This window comes from Artemia sp. Qi Xiang Cuo, chromosome 2 (genome assembly GCF_049724085.1).
Source record: "Artemia sp. Qi Xiang Cuo chromosome 2, ASM4972408v1, whole genome shotgun sequence".
Classification (NCBI taxonomy): Eukaryota; Metazoa; Arthropoda; class Branchiopoda; order Anostraca; family Artemiidae; genus Artemia; species Artemia sp. Qi Xiang Cuo.
The window spans coordinates 85,223,950-85,241,408 of NC_142795.1; the positions used below are offsets into that span (position 1 = coordinate 85,223,950).

At 38.0% G+C, this 17,459-nt stretch overlaps 1 protein-coding gene across 1 annotated transcript in view; it reads right to left on the reverse strand.

Annotated features, from left to right (window-relative positions):
* Positions 1-17,459, reverse strand: part of LOC148955727 (uncharacterized) — a 136,647-nt gene that overhangs the window by 92,541 nt on the left and 26,647 nt on the right. The window contains exon 3 of the mRNA XM_089103741.1: positions 8,395-9,024. Coding sequence (XP_088959867.1) covers positions 8,395-9,024 — 630 coding nt within the window. The remainder of the gene's footprint in view (positions 1-8,394; positions 9,025-17,459) is intronic.

Consider the following 17,459-nt stretch of genomic DNA (forward strand, 5'->3'; position numbering starts at 1 on the left):
GTCAGCCTCAAAGACGTAAGTTTCAGACCATTCAACTAGGTTGAATAAAATGGCCATATAAAAATGTTGATCGGAACTTTTTGGGGTAATGTTAGGTGTGGGGGGATTCTCCCTTTGATTAATTTCGATTATTAAATAGGGCACTAGCCCTCTCATTTTCCAATCGTGTGAGCTCATTTCGAAGTTTCTTCAACAACGCTATCTATAAAAACTTTATATGGCCCCAGGGCATAACTTACAGCCCTTGCCCTGAGGGGTGTTGGGGGTTTGTCATCCTCAAAGACATAATTTCTAGAACTTTCAACTACGTTGAACAAAATGGACAACACTTTCTATAAAAACTCATATGCCCCCAGGGCACAACTTACAACCCTTGCCCCGAGGGCTGTGGGGGGTTTTCATCCTCAAAGACATAATTCCTAGAACTTTCAACTACGTTGGAAAAAATAGCTATCTCAAAATTTTGATTTTATGTTTTTGGGAAAATGGTGGGCGTGAGAGGGGGTTAGTTGCCCTCCAATTACATTCGACTATTAAAAGGCCACTAGCCATTTCAAATTCCAATGGAATAAGTCATTTTTGAAGTTTCTATGACAACGCTTTCTATAAAAATCTTAATTTGCCCCCAGGGCATAACTTACAACCCTTGCCCTGAGGGCTGTGGGGGGGGGAGGAGGTTGTCATCCTTATAGACCTAATTTTCAAAACTTTCAACTACATTGAACAAAATAACTATCTAAATATTTTGATTGTATGTGTTTGGGGAAAAGTTGGGCGTGAGAGGGGGGTTAGTTGCCCTCCGATCACTTTCGACTATTAAAAAGGGCACTAGCCCTTTGAATTTTCAATCGAATTCTCCCTTTTCAAGTTTCTACGACAAAGCTTTCAATAAAAACTTTATATGCCCCCAGGGTATAACTTATAACCCTTGCACTGAGGGCTCTGAGGGGGGTTATCATCTTCAAAGACCTAATTTCCAGAATTTTTAACTACTTTGAACAAAATGGCTATCTCAAAATTTTGATGTGTTTGGGGAAAAGGTGGGCGTGAGAGGGGGGTTAGTTGCCCTCCAGTAACTTTCGACTATTAAAAAGGGCACTAGCCCTTTGACTTTCCAATCGAATGAGCCTTTTTTGAAGTTTCTACGACTAAGCTTTCTATAAAAATCTTATATGCCCCCAGGGAATAACTTACAACCCTTGCCCTGAGGGCTGTGGGGGAGTGTCCTCCTTAAATACATAATATCTATCTGGAAATCAACTATGCTGAACCAAATGGCTATCTCAAAATTTTGATTGGAAGTGTTCGGGGAAATGGTGGGCATGGAAGGGGTGTTAGTTGTCTTCCAATCACTTTCGACTATTAAAAAGAGCACTAGCCCCTCCAATTTCCAATTAAACGTGGCCTTTTCGAAGTTTTTACGACACCTCCTTTGATACAAAGTGCCCTGGTCTAGAAAACAAAAAATAAATAATACATTATGCCAACATTGTCCTTTACTTAGGCAGCGCGATTGCGCTGCCTATGATAAGGGCACTTTTAGACTGCTAAGGCTGTCGAATCGGCAGCTTGTTGGTGGGCTGTTTTTTTTTGCGAAGTGGGTCCTTACGGGAGTGGCTGTAAATCTCAACTATCTGGAAATCAACTACGCTGAACAAAACGACTACCTCAAAACTTTGTATGGATGTGTTTGGGGAAATGGTGGGCGTGGAAGGGGTGTTAGTTGCCTTCCAATCACTTTCGACTTTTAAAAAGGGCACTAGCCACTCCAATTTCCAATCGAATGAGCCCTTTTCGAAGTTTCTACGACACCTCCTTCGTTACGAAGTGCCCTGGTCTAGAACAAAAAATAAATAATACATTGTGGCAACATCGTTCTTTATTTAGGCAGCGCGATTGCGCTACCTATGAAAAGGGCACTTTGAGATTGCTAATGCTGTCGAATCGGCAGTTTGTTGGTGGGCTGTTTTTTTTTTGTTTTTGTTTTTTTGCGAAGTTGGTGCTTACGGGAGTGGCTGTAAAAATCTCAGCAATTTGTGTTATCGTAGTCTCCTGAAACATACTCTGTTCAGGTTATGGACTAGTACAGACCAACCGTAGAAACCACATCAAGCATGAAACAGCCAACAAAATTCTAATGGTCCGTCAGTCACTCAATAGCAAAAAATGAGCATTGCTGCAGCTTCAAAAATGCCTGGAAATCGACGTGAAAGGCTGGAAAGGATGTTCACGATACCATCATGTCTTTCTATCAATAGTTCACTGCCATGTAATAGTGGAGATGTTCTGGTGGAAGATGATCTGCCAGACATAGCAATTGAAGATGCACCAGGTGAGGAGGAGCAGCAGCTGCAACAGCTCTAGCTTATCTCCTATAAAGATTTATCTGAAGCCTAAAGTGCATCTTTTTTATAATTCTTCCCCCGTGCAAACGAAGTAAGAAATAAACAATGATGCAAAAATAATATTTTTTCTTATCAATCTGTCACAGAAGAGAGAATATTTTTTTTTTAATTCATGAGTATTTGAAACTTAGCACTTATGCGGTAACTTATCAAAGTTACTGGTAAGTTATTCGGTAAGAGTAAGTTTCGAAACTTACCGGTAAATCTTGCACGCACTATAACACCCATGCATTGACGCTAATCATCCAGATGAGTCTTCTGCAGGGTGTAGATCTACTATTATTGTCAGCTATGACATGAAACGACAGTTCACTGACAATGTCAATGAACTATGACAGGACCAACATGAAAACCTAAACAAGAGTTTAAATGCCTTTTACTCTAAGAAAATACACTAATATTAGAAATAATATATGAACAATTGACACAGAAATGGCACCTTCGGTGCCGTTTAAATATTAAAATTGCAAATTTCAATATCATAGAAAATTGAAAACTACCTGTTGTTGATTTACAAGGTCCAGGCCATTGTTAACAGGGATTTGGGATTTATGCTTAACTTCTTTCTTAATACTTTGTCTCTCAGTTTTGCCTTTTCCGTGAACGTCTCTCATATGCCGGTTCAATGAGCGCCTTAACTTTAGGGTTTTCCCACATGTAGTGCAGGTATGTCCTTCTTGTACAGCATTTTGGACCATCTAAAATTTTTTAAAATAAATAAGATTTATACCCTGATTTTTGCAGGTAAACCAAGGTTCAACCCTAAAGAGAGGAGTTTTGGAGGTTGAGTTGCAATAGAAGCGAACATAAAACTCATTTGCTAACTTCGCGTAAAAATTCAGGCAAGCGATTTTAAAGGCACGCACTGTTTGGACAGGAATATTTTTTCTGTCAATTCAGCTTCCACGTTTGCTCTAACATAGATTCTTTTAAAACCTTGCCATTCTATGGGCTCATGTATTAGCAAAATATGTCAGCTGTCTCCAATATTTTGGAAAGAAACAACAATATTCCCCAACAAGTTTTTTCTCAGTAGAGCCACTGGAATTGTCGTGGCTTACCAACACATTGAAAAATACCAAGTTTTGCAAGGCTCCACCAAACAAGTCGTTTTCTTAGCGGCCAATTGGTATCTGTGACTTTGAGCAGATGGAGCAGTCAATTTCGTCATCTTTGCCTGAGGTAAGTCTTTTATGACATGGTAATGGACCAACAAAAAACTAAGTTTTGTTGGGCTCCACCCAACATGTCATTTTCTAGGGGCTAATTAGTTTCTGATGAAGCAGTAAGTTTCGTAGTGTGTCGCCCAACAGAAGTCTCTAATGATATTAGATTGGATCACAAATTACCAAGTTATGCAGGGCTTCACTTGACATGTCGTTTTCTAGGGGATAATTGGTTTCTGTCAACTTTGCGCAGATAAAGCAGTAAATTTTGTTGTTCTTTGCCCATTAGAAATCTTCTATGACAATACATTGGACTGAGAAAATACCAAGTTTTGTGAGACTTTGCTCGACTAGTCGTTTTTTACGGGGCCGATGGGTATCTGTTGACTTCGCGCTCATGAAGTCAGTTATAGCCAGAACCTCAGGAAAAATTTGTACATTATTAGTATAATTTACGTCACATTTTACACTCATATCGCTGGATAAGGCTAAGGCTACGCTGACAAAGTGAATGCAGATGTTGTCTAACTGCGTATAGGCAATTACCTCAAGCAATCGAAGCGCACTACTGTTTTACTTCAAGTCCGTTATTAGATGATTTTTACGACGAAATGATTCGCTTTAAATTGGAATTGTTGGGCGATAATTCGACTAAAGGATATATCGATGTCTTCACTTTCTATATTTGTTATATATGCGATTTTTCTTCTGTTAAAATTAATTAACTTTTCGCTTTGCTAAAGTTCAGTAACAAAAACTGTAATTAGCGAGCATTTTCCACAATTTTTTTCTAAACATTGAATAATATAAATACAAGCTTCAATGACATAAATGCTTACCAGAAAAATATAGATTTGAAAATGCACGGGCTCAGCCTCCGCAAAAAGAGAAATAAACTACTGGGTATTTTCAACAAAAAGTAAGGATCAACATTAAAACTTGAAACGAGCAGAAATTATTGCCTATATGAGGAGGATACCCCTCCACAATATCTCGCTCTTCACGCTAACGTTATTTAGAGTGTTTAAAAAGCTATCTTATTCTAACTTAACGAACCTTGTGTTTCGCTTGTGGTTCGTAAAAGATTGGGATGCAAAGTCATTTCTTAGCGTAAAGAGCAAAGTATTTATTAGGGGGCTTCCCCCACACCCTACCACTGAAAATTCTCCCAGATAAAAATCCCCTCCCGAAAATGCCTGTTTACTTACCAATAACAAATGCTACGCGTAAGCAATAGGCAATTGGCTTTTCTTTTTTGAATTACATGAAACAAAAAATTTAACTTAAAGCAAGGAACGACACTAAAACTTAAACGAACAGAAATTATTCCCTATATGAAAGGTGCTGTTCTCTTCTCAACGCCTCGCTCTTTACACTAAAGTTTGACTCTTTTTCACAACTCTACTTTTTAAAATAATAAAAACTATGATCAACACTTCTTGGAAAAGATGGGGTGAAATGAAAACGGATACAAGAACTAGAATTACAGTGGCTGCTTTATAATTATCAACATTCTAATCTCATAACTTAAACAGAAAAAAAAATGCTTGCACGATTGTTGCTTGTCTTAACCAACAATATGTGCCATAAAATCCTTGTTGAATAAAAGAAGAAGATTTTTGATGAGAAATGGTATGCCAAAACGGATTGTTGAATAACGATAGTTGCGTTTTTCGCCCCCTGCCTTCCAAGGCCTTGGTTCATTTTTCCCTTTTCTGAACCAAGCCCTTTTTCCTAAGGCCTGCAAAGAAAGGAGAACAGCGACTCTGAGGGCAGTTCACCAACCTCCTCTTGGAATCAGCATAAGAATTAAATAAAAATGAGCGTGTATGACGATTGTGCAACTGTAAAGGTTACAAGAATTGAATACCTATTTTGGAATTAAGGTTATGAAATACAGACAAATTTCAATAAAACGTAAGAATATGAAACAGGTCATTTTTTTATCGTTGTCTGAGGGATGAGACGTCAGAGCTCCTGTTTTAAAAAAAGGCAGTCAAATTAGCAGTAAGGGAAGAGGACTTAGGAGGAAGGCCTGTGGCCATTTAGAATAAAAACGCGGATAATGTTTATAACAGGGTCGCGTAAAGCACCTATTGGTCATTAGATTGAAAAATTTTCCATTTTGCGCTCCAGTCTCTGAAAAATATTTAAATGCTTTACTTCGAAAATTTGTGAATCAAACCAACTTTTCAGGTTAATTTGCCCAAGATATTAGAACAAATTCTAAGCCACTGCATTAATTATCCCTTTCATGAAATAGACCAATATTCAAAAGATACCTCAGTAACTGTGCCAACAATCACCTTCCTTGAAATTGATCTGGAGAACTTTGAGAACTCCAGATATCTGATGTTCAAAAGTCGGGCTAAATGTCTAGGCACTGGGCATCTAGATAGGACTATGAACTTTCTGAACTAGTTAACCGAGCTGTCAAGGATCTAGCTACCAAACGTTGTCGTTTACGAAGTACATGGCTCCAAAAGTATTCATTGTTGGTGTTCAGCCCTTAAAAAAAATGTACTTTCTATAAACACTGCTTCCTATTTCCAGAATCTGAGTCCAGTAAAGGCTCACATCATACGCTTGCATGCTTAGTTTTGAAGCCACATGCTGACATTAAAGATTATCTTGCTGACTTCAAACATCACGATGAAAGACAGCATCATGTTCCTACAGTACAAAAATCTTAGATGTTTATCAAAATACAAGAAGAAAAAACTATTTGAATTGACCAGAAACTGAACTTGCAAGATCACAAGGAAAGGATTGAAAACCAAGAAATATTGGGACCAATAGTCCAGGGTATTCTATTTTGCGGTTTTTCATGAAGTACCCCTATGGGATCTTTGTAAAAAAAAATGATCTCTTTACAAAAAGTGTTGAAAATGAAAGGGTACTCAGAGGGTTGTTATGACTGATGATGGATTGCAGAAACAAAAACTGTGGGAGCATTTCAAATCATCTATTGAAAGCGCGAAATATAAATCTCCTCCAGAGCAATGTCATTTGGACTGTAATTTTGAATACAGCGAAAATTGCAGTGTTTTTTTTTTATTGGCTGATGAGGTGATTGATGTAACTACGTAGGAACGGCTTGTTTTGTCATCCTTTTTTTATGACGGTCATCAAATAGAATTTTTTTTTTTTTTGCATTCCACCACTGTAAATAACTCGACTGGACATACAAAATAGATTATTAGACTATGCTTAGGTTTGGATTAGACATCAACAAGTTAGTTGGAATTGGCTTTGATGGAGGTAGGGGCATGTCCAGTTTGTAAAAGGGCACTCAAGCAGAGATACGGAAGGAGTACCCACTTACTATTTACATGGACTGTGCTTTGCATCACTTGTATCTTGCACTGGTGAAGGCCTCTAAACTGAACTTCTCAATTTCAAATGATATATGGATACTTGCAAAGACTGGTTGTTTTTTTTCTTCCTATTTCCCCAAAGAAACTGAGTCACTAGCTTCTACTCTGCCACATACAAAAAAGAAAACGCTCTTTTGCTTTTGTGACGTATGGTGGGAAAAGGCCCTTTGTTGAGTTGTCACTTTTCCGGGGCTTTTTACTTCTAAGCCAGCTTGAAGGAGTAGCCACTACATAATTCAGCCTCACCTCACTTCCTATTCTTGTCAAAAAGTGAGTTCAATTCTGCTTTCAACTTCTGTTTCCTTGCAGAATGAAAATTTAGATCTACTTTTCTCTTGTGAACATATCAATCTATGCAAGTCTGTGTTAAGATAGCTACTGGAATTGGATGTTCTTTTTTGTTATAAAAAAGCAGTTCAGACAACTACAAGTGTCGGGACATCCGCCTCAATACCAAGACGCGGAGCATGGTGATTCTTCTCTTCAGACATTTCTCTTTTTTTTACAAAGAGCGTCTTCTCCTTATACCTTGGGATAAGATTTCTTAACTACTAAGCTACAGCATTTAAAATCCAACTTTTGTTCCCTCTTTTATTGTTGATGATCTATTAGTTAAGATTGTAATGAAGCTGCAAAAAAATTTGTTTCTTTGAGACTCTTTTCTTGCTCAGCTAACTGTCTGGTAAGCCAAATGGAGGTACATAGGCACGTCTCATGATCCTGATAAAGCTCTGAATCTTTTGATCAGCGCAACAACTGCTTTTTTCCATCTGTATATTCACTCTTGATTGCGTTCTCCCTGTTACCACAACATCTTCCGAGCATTTATTTACTATATTAAGCAGCTTAAAATACACCTCCAAAATCAGACAGGAGAGGAAAGGTTGAATGGTCTTGCATACATGGCTATCAATTGCAATATCAAGGTGGATATTGATGATGTTTGAAGCTACTTCAGGAAGAAATCAAGACGGATTAAAATAGAAGAGGTAATTACAGTGCCTATTTTATTTTGTATCTGATTCAAGGATTAGCAAGATTACGGCTCTTCAGTTTGGTTAATTGAATTCATTATTTTGTCTTTCTTAGTAGTTTAGCAATAAATAAGCTCAAAAGGAAATTATAATATACTTAGTTGCTTAGACGTTTCTGGAATTCCGGTAGCTTTAAGCTAGTGCCCCCCCTCCCCCAGAACAGAAATCCAAAATACACCAGTGCCACCTAATCAACCATGGAAAATTACAGAAACTTTGAAAATAAAGACACAAAAACAAACATTTTTGCAATTTCATCTCCTTGACAGTTTGCAATTGCAAAATGTATATTTATAAGTAGTTTTACGTCAGGCAGGGATGGGGAAGGGATGCCCTAGTATCAAGATATTATATAAGGGTAAAATTATATTTTTAGATTTTAAATAAAGTGAAAATAACGAAACGAACTTACAAAAGAGTTGCATGCTGCATCATCTGTTTCATTAACAGAGGTTTCAGCAGGATCGTTTACAGAGTTATTATTTGTGCCACTTGCGGGAAGAGGTACTACATTTTGTAAGGTATCTTCAGGCTGAACACTCTTTTCCGAGGTTGTATCAACTCTCTTTCTCTTCACAGGGGGTGGAGTCATTGGAGTTCGTTCTGACGGATAACTAGGTTTCTGTAGCTGTTTAGCTGTCCAATCAAGGTCAGCAAGACCTTTAACTTCAAGCATATCAGCTAATTTTATCAATGAGTTTATCTGAACTTGTGAAACAGTTACTTCACCTGTGTACATAAACTTCACCAAAGCTTGCATATCATTAAATTTCACATCACTTAAGATAATAATAGGATGGGAGTGTGAGATCCCAAGAAGCAGTGTTTTAAAGTAAGAACTGCATGCTGAGAGAACAAGTCTATGACATTTTATGCTTTGACTATCACAGGAAAGTGTGACATCTGTGAAGTGTTCACTGTTCAGTAGAGATACAAAAGTTCCAAGAAACACATCCAGGTAGTTGTTCCACTTTAAACAGAATTCCTCTTGATCCATTTGAGGAAATAGCGGCTTATTAAACACTAGAACAACACCAATGCGCTGAAATGGAATAAAAGACATTACTAAATATTTTAAAAGACAGGCATTATATGCACTAAAATTGAAAATTGAGAAAGCAGACCGTAATTACAAATTAAAGAATGCAGCTAGATGCACTTTTTTTCTGTTTCAAAGTTTAAGTTTATAAATATACTCAGTTTGGAAAAGTTTTATGTCTCTAAATATTCAAAAACACTCAAGACTCAAAAAACATTCGATTCAAATTCAAGACTCAATTTCAGCCACTTTAATTATGTATGAAGCACCAAATACTCTTAAGATTTAAACCTATATGCTCACATCAAGTCTTTTATCGTATGTAACTAACCATATACCAGACGAATTTTAACCCCTCTCCATTGTGGTTATAATAGCAACATAGCCACTATTATTGTGGACAGGGGCGTCACTAGCCTTTTCCTTTGGGAGGGGACGTCCAAAATGTGCCGACGAATTAGGGTAGGTGCCGACAACAACCGACATTTTTTACTTAGTTTTTATGCCTTAAAATAATGTTTTATTAATAGCGGAAAATTATTATTTATTGTAGAGAAAAACTCAGGTAAAAAAGCAAAATCAAGACAAAGAAAATAAGCTTAACTTTATTTCAGTGTGGCTTTTCAACTTTTCTACAAGTAGGTTGAGTTCAATTTTTTCAGCAAGTATTTTTTTGACATCATGACCAGGAGATGGTCAATTTGTTCGTTTTCCATAGTTGACATCAATCGTTTTCCATAGTTGACATCAATCTATTCTTGACAATTTTCATCTTGCTAAATATTCGTTCACCTTCAGCCAATGTCACTGGAATAGTTTTGGCAAAAGTGAATTCTTTGTAAACTAAAGGCAATAGTCGTATGTTCTTTTTCGCTAGAGAAAACAATTGGGCAAACTTAATGACGCTTCCAGCTTTTTTGCAAATCTCTGCAAAAAGTTTCATTTCCGATCGGAATGCTTGAACAGGTATTTTGTTATAGGAAATGTAGCACAGAAAGAGTGGCACTGTGAAGGATTGCGGTTTGCCTGACAGTAAAATGCAGGAAGGACCAGCTCTTTGGTCTGTTTAAATGAAGCGCTAACTCATTGCCTACTAGTGCTAAAACTTTCTTGAACTCCAATATGTAAAATGTCAAAAAAGTCATTGGCAACACTTCAATTGTCCTCTCTTCACCAATAAATCTTCTAGGAGGCCGTCGCTGACGATGAAATCGTCTATGCTCACCCTCTAGCCGGGAGCAGAACACTAAATCTGGCATGCTATTTTCATCAGATCCATCTTCTCACAAAATTAATCGTTTGATCAAACTAATCGATGCTGCAATTTGACCAGCGATTTCACTATCCATTTCTTATATACTCTTTGATGACAGTTATCATGGTGTTCATCATGCGACACGCGCCGACAATATCTAGCTCCATACCTTGCAGTTCATGAATAAGAGAGTTCATTCGGAAAAGTAATACCCTCATGAATATCAGATGTGCAATAAAGTCAAAACGAGTCACTGATAAGCCAATCGAACTTCTATTTGGTGTCAGTATCAAATGTATCTCAACTTGCCATTTCTATCAGCTACTACTACTACTACTAACAACTCAGCGCAGCACCAAGCCACCTGAGGCCATCACAGCTATGCACGCTCCTCCTCCACCCCAATCTATTCAAAGCCTCCCTTTTTAAAACTGCCCACGAAGTTCCCATTTCCTATAAATCTTTCTTTATGACATCCTCCCACCCCAGACGAGGACGACCTGCTTTCCGTTCAGCCCTAGACGGTTGGCCGAAAAGAACAATCTTCGGAAATCTGTCTTCCTTCATCCACATACCGTACCCAAGCCACTTCAACGTTTCTTTCATTAGAGCCCTAGAGAGCGGTATTGAACCACATTTTTTGTATAGCCTATTGTTTGACATACGGTCAGTCAGCCCGGTACCCAGAACAATCCTTAAGCAATTTCTCTGGAAAACATCTAGCAAATCTTCATCCACTTTTCTGAGCGCCAATGCTTCAGAGCAATATTTGACCACTGTCATCACTGTAGCTTCTAATATTCTAATCTTGGTTTGCAGACTTATCCTTTTATTCATCCATACTTTTTTTTAACTGTGAAAAAACATCCTGAGCCTTGGATATTCTACTTTTAACATCTTCACTGCTCCCACCATCTTTACTAATAATACTACCAAGGTAAGTGAAGCTGCCCACCTGATCAATCTTTTCATTACCCAACGTCACCTTTTCATCTTCACTTATTCCTAGCCTTAGCGACTTAATCTTCTTAAACATTAATTTTCAAAACAATTCTAGCAGCCTGAACTCGCAAAACCTCTAAAGCTTCATTCATTTTGCTCACACTTTCATCTAGTATGCTTAAATCATCAGCATAATCTAAGTCCAGGAGACTCTTTCCTCCCCAGTTGATTCCGTAGTCTCCCATTGCCTTTCCTGTGCTCCTTAAAACCAAGTCCATCAAAATAATCCATATGAAGGGGGATAGAACACAACCCTGCTTAACTCCTAATTTAATACAAAACCAGCTGCTAACCTCACATCCAACCTTAACCACAGCAGAATTATTTTCGTATATAGCATTAATGAATTTAATGTTTTTTTATTGTAAACCATACCAAAATAGGAACTTAGTTAAAACTCTTTTGTTATCAGAATTGAATGCTTGCTAATAGTACGCGAATCTTAGGAACAAATATGTTCGACAACTCAGGCACTTCTCAATTATTAGCCTAAGAGTGAAAATTTCGTCGACACATCCTCTACCTTTTCTAAAACCACACTGTTCTTCTCCTAAAACTTTGTCTACGGCATCTCTCAGTCTAAAAAGTATCATATTACTAAGTAATTTGCTGCCTTCAGAGACCAGATTAATGCCTCAATAATTATCACACTCACTCTTATCACCTTTCTTATACAATGGTTTAATTAAGGTTTTCCTAAAATCGTTAGGTACTTTTCCTTTTTCAAAAATCATATTTATAATCTTTAGTAACTTATTTCTAACATAAGAGATACCATATTTAAGAAACTAATTTACCACACTATCAGCACCTGGAGCCTTATTATTTTTGAATCCTTTCAGTACTGTGGCTAATTCCTCCTCACAAAACAAATCTTCCTTCACATCCAACGTATCACAAACTATTTCATTTTCATCTATATCTTCTCCTGCAGCTCTATCTCGGTTAAATTCTCAAAATGTTCGGCCCATCTCTCTTTAGTTAGTTCCTTATCGCTAATTGCGGCCCCATTCCTATCTTTAACTGGGCCAAGTCCGGATTGACTACTCCCTCTCAATTTGTCAGTACAATATTTTACTATTATGCCATCTAGCTGCATCTTCCAGGCCCCCGGCAATTTTATCCATGGTCTCCACTTCACACCTCCTTTGTTCATATTTTAATCCTGTCTCCACTTTCTTTACATTCCTTTTGTTTTCATATGATCTATCACTCAGATAATTCTTGTACAAGTCTTTTCTCCTTTCTATTAAACACAAAGCTTTTTCACTAATATTCTTAGCTGCAGTTCTAGCTTTCTTCCCTAATACACCTTCAGCAACTTCACAAATTATTTTTCTAAAATTATTCCAACCATTTTCCACATTATCAAATTTTAAACTCTGAAGTTTAGTATTCAACTGTTCGTGGAAAGCTTCTCGCAAATTCTCATCCTGGAGTCTACCAACATAATAACTTCCCGGGAGGTAGTTCCCCTTCCGGTATTTCAGCTTTAAGTTAACCCTTGACACTACTAGATGGTGATCTTTACTTTTAACATCAATAACAGCACTCCTATATACCCTAGTATCTTGTATGGATCCTGCCAGTCATCGGTTCACTATAACATAATCAATAAGGTTTGCTGTCTTACTATCACGTGAATACTATGTTAACTTATGGGTCGTTTTACGACCAAACACCGTGTTGGTTATAACTAGATTGTTTTGCCTACAAAATTGCAAAAGTTTGTAGCTATTGCTGTTTTCTTTCCCTCTTCCAAATTTATCTAGGCTAGGATACCATATATCCCTACTTTAACCGACATGGGCGTTAAAATCTCCCAGTAATAACATCATATTTCTACCTGGGACCCTGTCTATTTGCTCCTGTAACTGTAAGTAAACTTCATCTGAGTCACTAGTATCTCCGTCAGTCGGTTCTACAGGGACGTATACTACTACAACTGATACCCTGAACTTTTTAGTCATAAAATGAGCAATTAGTATTCTATTATAAATACCTTCCCAGCCTAAACAAGACTTAGCAGCTTCCTTATTCATCATGAGCCCTACTCCCTGTCTATGTACTCCATCCTTCCTGCCTGAGTAAACAAATTCTATATCACCTAATTTAATGCTTCCTACCCCTGGGATATGATTTTCTGAAACTCCAAATAAATCCAGTTCGAATCGTCTGAATTCGTCACTCAAAATGTCGATACGATAGTCATTTTTTAACGTCGTAACATTCCAAGTTCCAATTTTTATGTTCTTTAAATCATTGAAATTATTTTCGCCTCAGGAAAAGCAATGATCCCGGATACCAATGCAGGACGGGGATCACGTATCTTCTCAAGTCTACACCGAAGTGCTTAAGCCGGCTTTGAACCGGACAGCAAGAAGTCCCTGGGACCTCTATTAATGGAGGATTTGTGCAATTCTGGGCCCATCTTGGTCACAACACGGTTTTCAGCACTTGGCGATGCTCTTCTATCAACAAGAGTCGAAATCCTGCACAGACAAGCTCAAGCCTATTACCTCCGACTCATTATATATTCATGCCTGCAAATATTATGCTACTACGGGGAGGCAGCCCATAATAGATAAATTAGCTAGGAAGAGGTTTTTCAGCCCGAAGACGCCCGTCAAAACATACCAAGCCCAGAAGAATTATCCATTAGTCAGAATCCCATGCGGATGCTGTGTTGTTTACTAGGTTATAATTTCCTCGAGGGGCGCCACTCCTCAAGTGGGAATAGAGTTGACCGCAAGGTTCCCAGTCTTGCAGGTACCACTGAAAGGGTCGAGGCAGCCCTTTGCAGAGGCCGTTGTCCATAGATCTGGATCTGCCGGTCTACCGCAGTTGTCCTCCTATAGAGGATCCTACCGCGATGGTGTTCTGTATCAGCATGCAATTTAACTCATTACTGGGAGAAAGCTTGTAACTCTAGGGACTTGTGGAAAAACCTTTGGGCCCTTTTGAGTTTACATTTGAGGGGTCTTCTTCCTCCTCTGCTTGTATTTATGACCCCGAGCGAAGGTGCCCCAGTTTATATTATGGACCCCCAGGGACAAGGCCCCCCCCCTTGGTCCGTGCCTCCTTTGGAGGTACCCTATATATTTGTAGGGCGTTCCCCTATCACCACCTGGGGACACGCTGAATGGCCTGGGGGAGGCCAGATTTCTCTAAGCAGGGCTACAATTATCGGAAGAATGCTCCATAGAACTTAAAAAGACTCTGATCTGGAAGACCATCTCATTTCTGAAAGTCTCTTAAAATAGAGCTTGCCTTCTACACTCTTGCGCAACAAACTGACGGGCTTGGATCCCCCGGTGAAAAAGTTGTAGATTTGTTGTAAAACACCACATATTGCACGTCAAGGAGCTTGATTCACAGCAGTGCTCAACAATAATGTTTACTCTGTAGGTAAGGCATGTGAGGTATTGAATATTTATTCCTAACTTCTTGGAAGTGTGAGCTTGTGTTCCCTTAAAGCACCCACTCATGTTACTTGCAAAATCGTAGCACTGAAATACAAGTTTTTTTCATTGATAAAAGTTTCCTGCAAAACTGGTGTAATTTCTTCTGCAATATCGGCTCCTGTCCTCGCTTCAGAATCTACAACCCCGAGTAAACACTCTTTAGCGACAACCTCTCTAATAATGTACAGTACACCTACAACTAAACGCTCGTCATGGTTGAGAGTGGGTGTTTCGTCTGCGCAGATGCCAAAGAAGTTAGCTTCATTAAATTCTGCTACGATTTTTTTAACTGGCTATGTTCCAAAACCCGTAATTGATTCTTTTTTACTAATATCCGACAGATAGCCGGTGACAATCGACTTGTTCTGGTTTTTTATCCAATGGCCCATTTTGATGTTGTGTCTCGAAAGAAGATGGGCTAGCTAAACGTAATCTTCCCCATCATGATTCTTCCCAAGAAATGCCTGAACTTGTTTACCTAGTCTATTCGTAACATATCTATATCTTTCAGTAGTTTCTCCTTGTTATCTCAGCTTGACAATGATTTATCTCTCTCTATAAAACAAATAAGATCACCCACAGAAACTTTGTGACCATTTGATTGGAAGTGAGCAATAAGCATTCCAGCCTTGGCGCCCTAGCTTCGCATTTTGTGCCAGGTCTAGTTCCTCTTACAATGAAGAATCTTTGTCTCTGTATTCACGGCCAGTTCCAGTAGAAAACAACAGACAAAGCAGTAGGCTAAATCTTTTTCGACACGATACTCTAAGTGTGGATACTCGTTGTGCCAGTTTCTAACAAACCGCAACTGGTTTTTGAAACTCTGGGATTGGATTTCCTCATTTATTGAAAATAAATTTTTGGCTGAAATGGCCCAAGTTTGATAGCCTTCAGTTTTTCTGTGTCGGAAAGTTTTTTCTTTCATGAGCCCAGGATCGTCCTCAGCACTTATGATTCCACCTTGCTGTAAGCTTTCAGCTTCATATTCTATTCATTTCATTCTTGACACTTTCTGAGAAATGAATTTCGCTGACTCATTAGTAAGCGTAGTTCTATATTCACTGATTGATCGCTCTATGTCTACAACTTGTATTGCAGCGTCTAATTCCTTAGTGATGGAATCTAACTTGACTTCAAGTGTCAGTGTTTTTCGAAGTCAATAATGCAGGAAAGAAGAGCGAAGATATTGCTGATTCCTACCGTTTCTTCGTGATCGATTTAAGAACAGCGAACTTCTTCCAGTGTTTTTTTTTTCTTTTGCCAGATTCTATTGTCAGACCTGACAGGATAAGTAACTTCGACTTCTCCAGCCGCATCTTCTTCAATTGATACTCCGATATTTGTCAAGGATGGACCAGTACGAACTTCCTTAAGAGATGTCTGAAGCCTTACTTTTATTTTACCATAGTTGTTTCTCTGTATTTATTTTACGCCTTCGGAAAAATTGAAAAGCTTGAAGTAAATTCAAAAACTTTTATAGGGAAACCTGACTGTACCCTAGGTTTTTTTTTGTACCCAATGTTTTTTTCTTTTGCCAGATTCCATTGTCAGACCTGAGAGGATAAGTAACCAACTTTTTCAGCCGCATCTTCTTCAATTGAGACTCCAATATTTGTCAAGGATGGACCAGGACGAACTTCCTCAAGAAATGTCTGAAGCATTCCTTTTATTTTACCACAGTTGTTTGTTTGTGTTTATTTCACGCATTCGGAAAAACTGAAAAACTAGAAACAAATTCAAAATTTTTTACAGGAAAACGTGACCATAACCTATTAAACTTGAAAGGTAATTTTCATAACTATGTTCTTCTTTGTTTCTTGCAGGCAATTTGGTACGCTTTAGTTCAGTTCATTTCCATTTTAAAGTGTACCTTAAAAGAAAAGAGAGTAAGAACCCCAAAGGTAGAGAGCGAGCTCAACATTGTAAAGATCCGCGGCAACGTAGTACTGCTAAACCGTATACATATATATATTTACGTGTAATCCAACATCTCTAAGACTCATGCGACTCCAGTACTCAAACCCTATAGGGAAGACTAGTAACCGGGACTGTCCTCTAACTCACAAACACAAAAACTAATTTAGGTCAAAATACAAAAAGTTTGCACATTAAAAGGACATGTTCATCGCCAACTCTAGTACTAAAACCCTGTTTGGAAGACTACTGATCAGGACTGTCCTCTAACTCACAAAAACAAAACTAAATTAGGTAAGAATGCAAAAAGTTTGGTAACCTGACAAATCTTGATTGTTGAATTTTGATATTATGATAATTACCTTTCTAATGATTGTGAATATCATATGGTTACTAATAAGATCCAGAGAAGAGTTGAAGATCGTAAATATACCGGAAATACATCATGGTCATAATGTCATTATTTTAAACATGATTCAGGCAAAAACCTAAAAAATGACACAACTTACATTATTTGTTTACAGTCATACTACAAACTTGATTTAAATGCTTCAAGTTGAGCCTAAATTTGCTTCTTTTTTTTATTGCTGAGGATTCTTTGTAAAACAGGCTTTGCCCATAAAATCTATAACAGAGTCACTTGTTTGAAAAAATTCTTTGTTTTCCCTTTTACCCCGTTTTACTTAACTTGCTTCCTTTGTCTGTCTTACTCTCTGAAGCCAAAAATTGAGATGCTTATGTTGAGCCCTTCCTCTCTTCCGATTTGGCACAAATTTTTATACAGCTTTGCTTTGTTTAATATT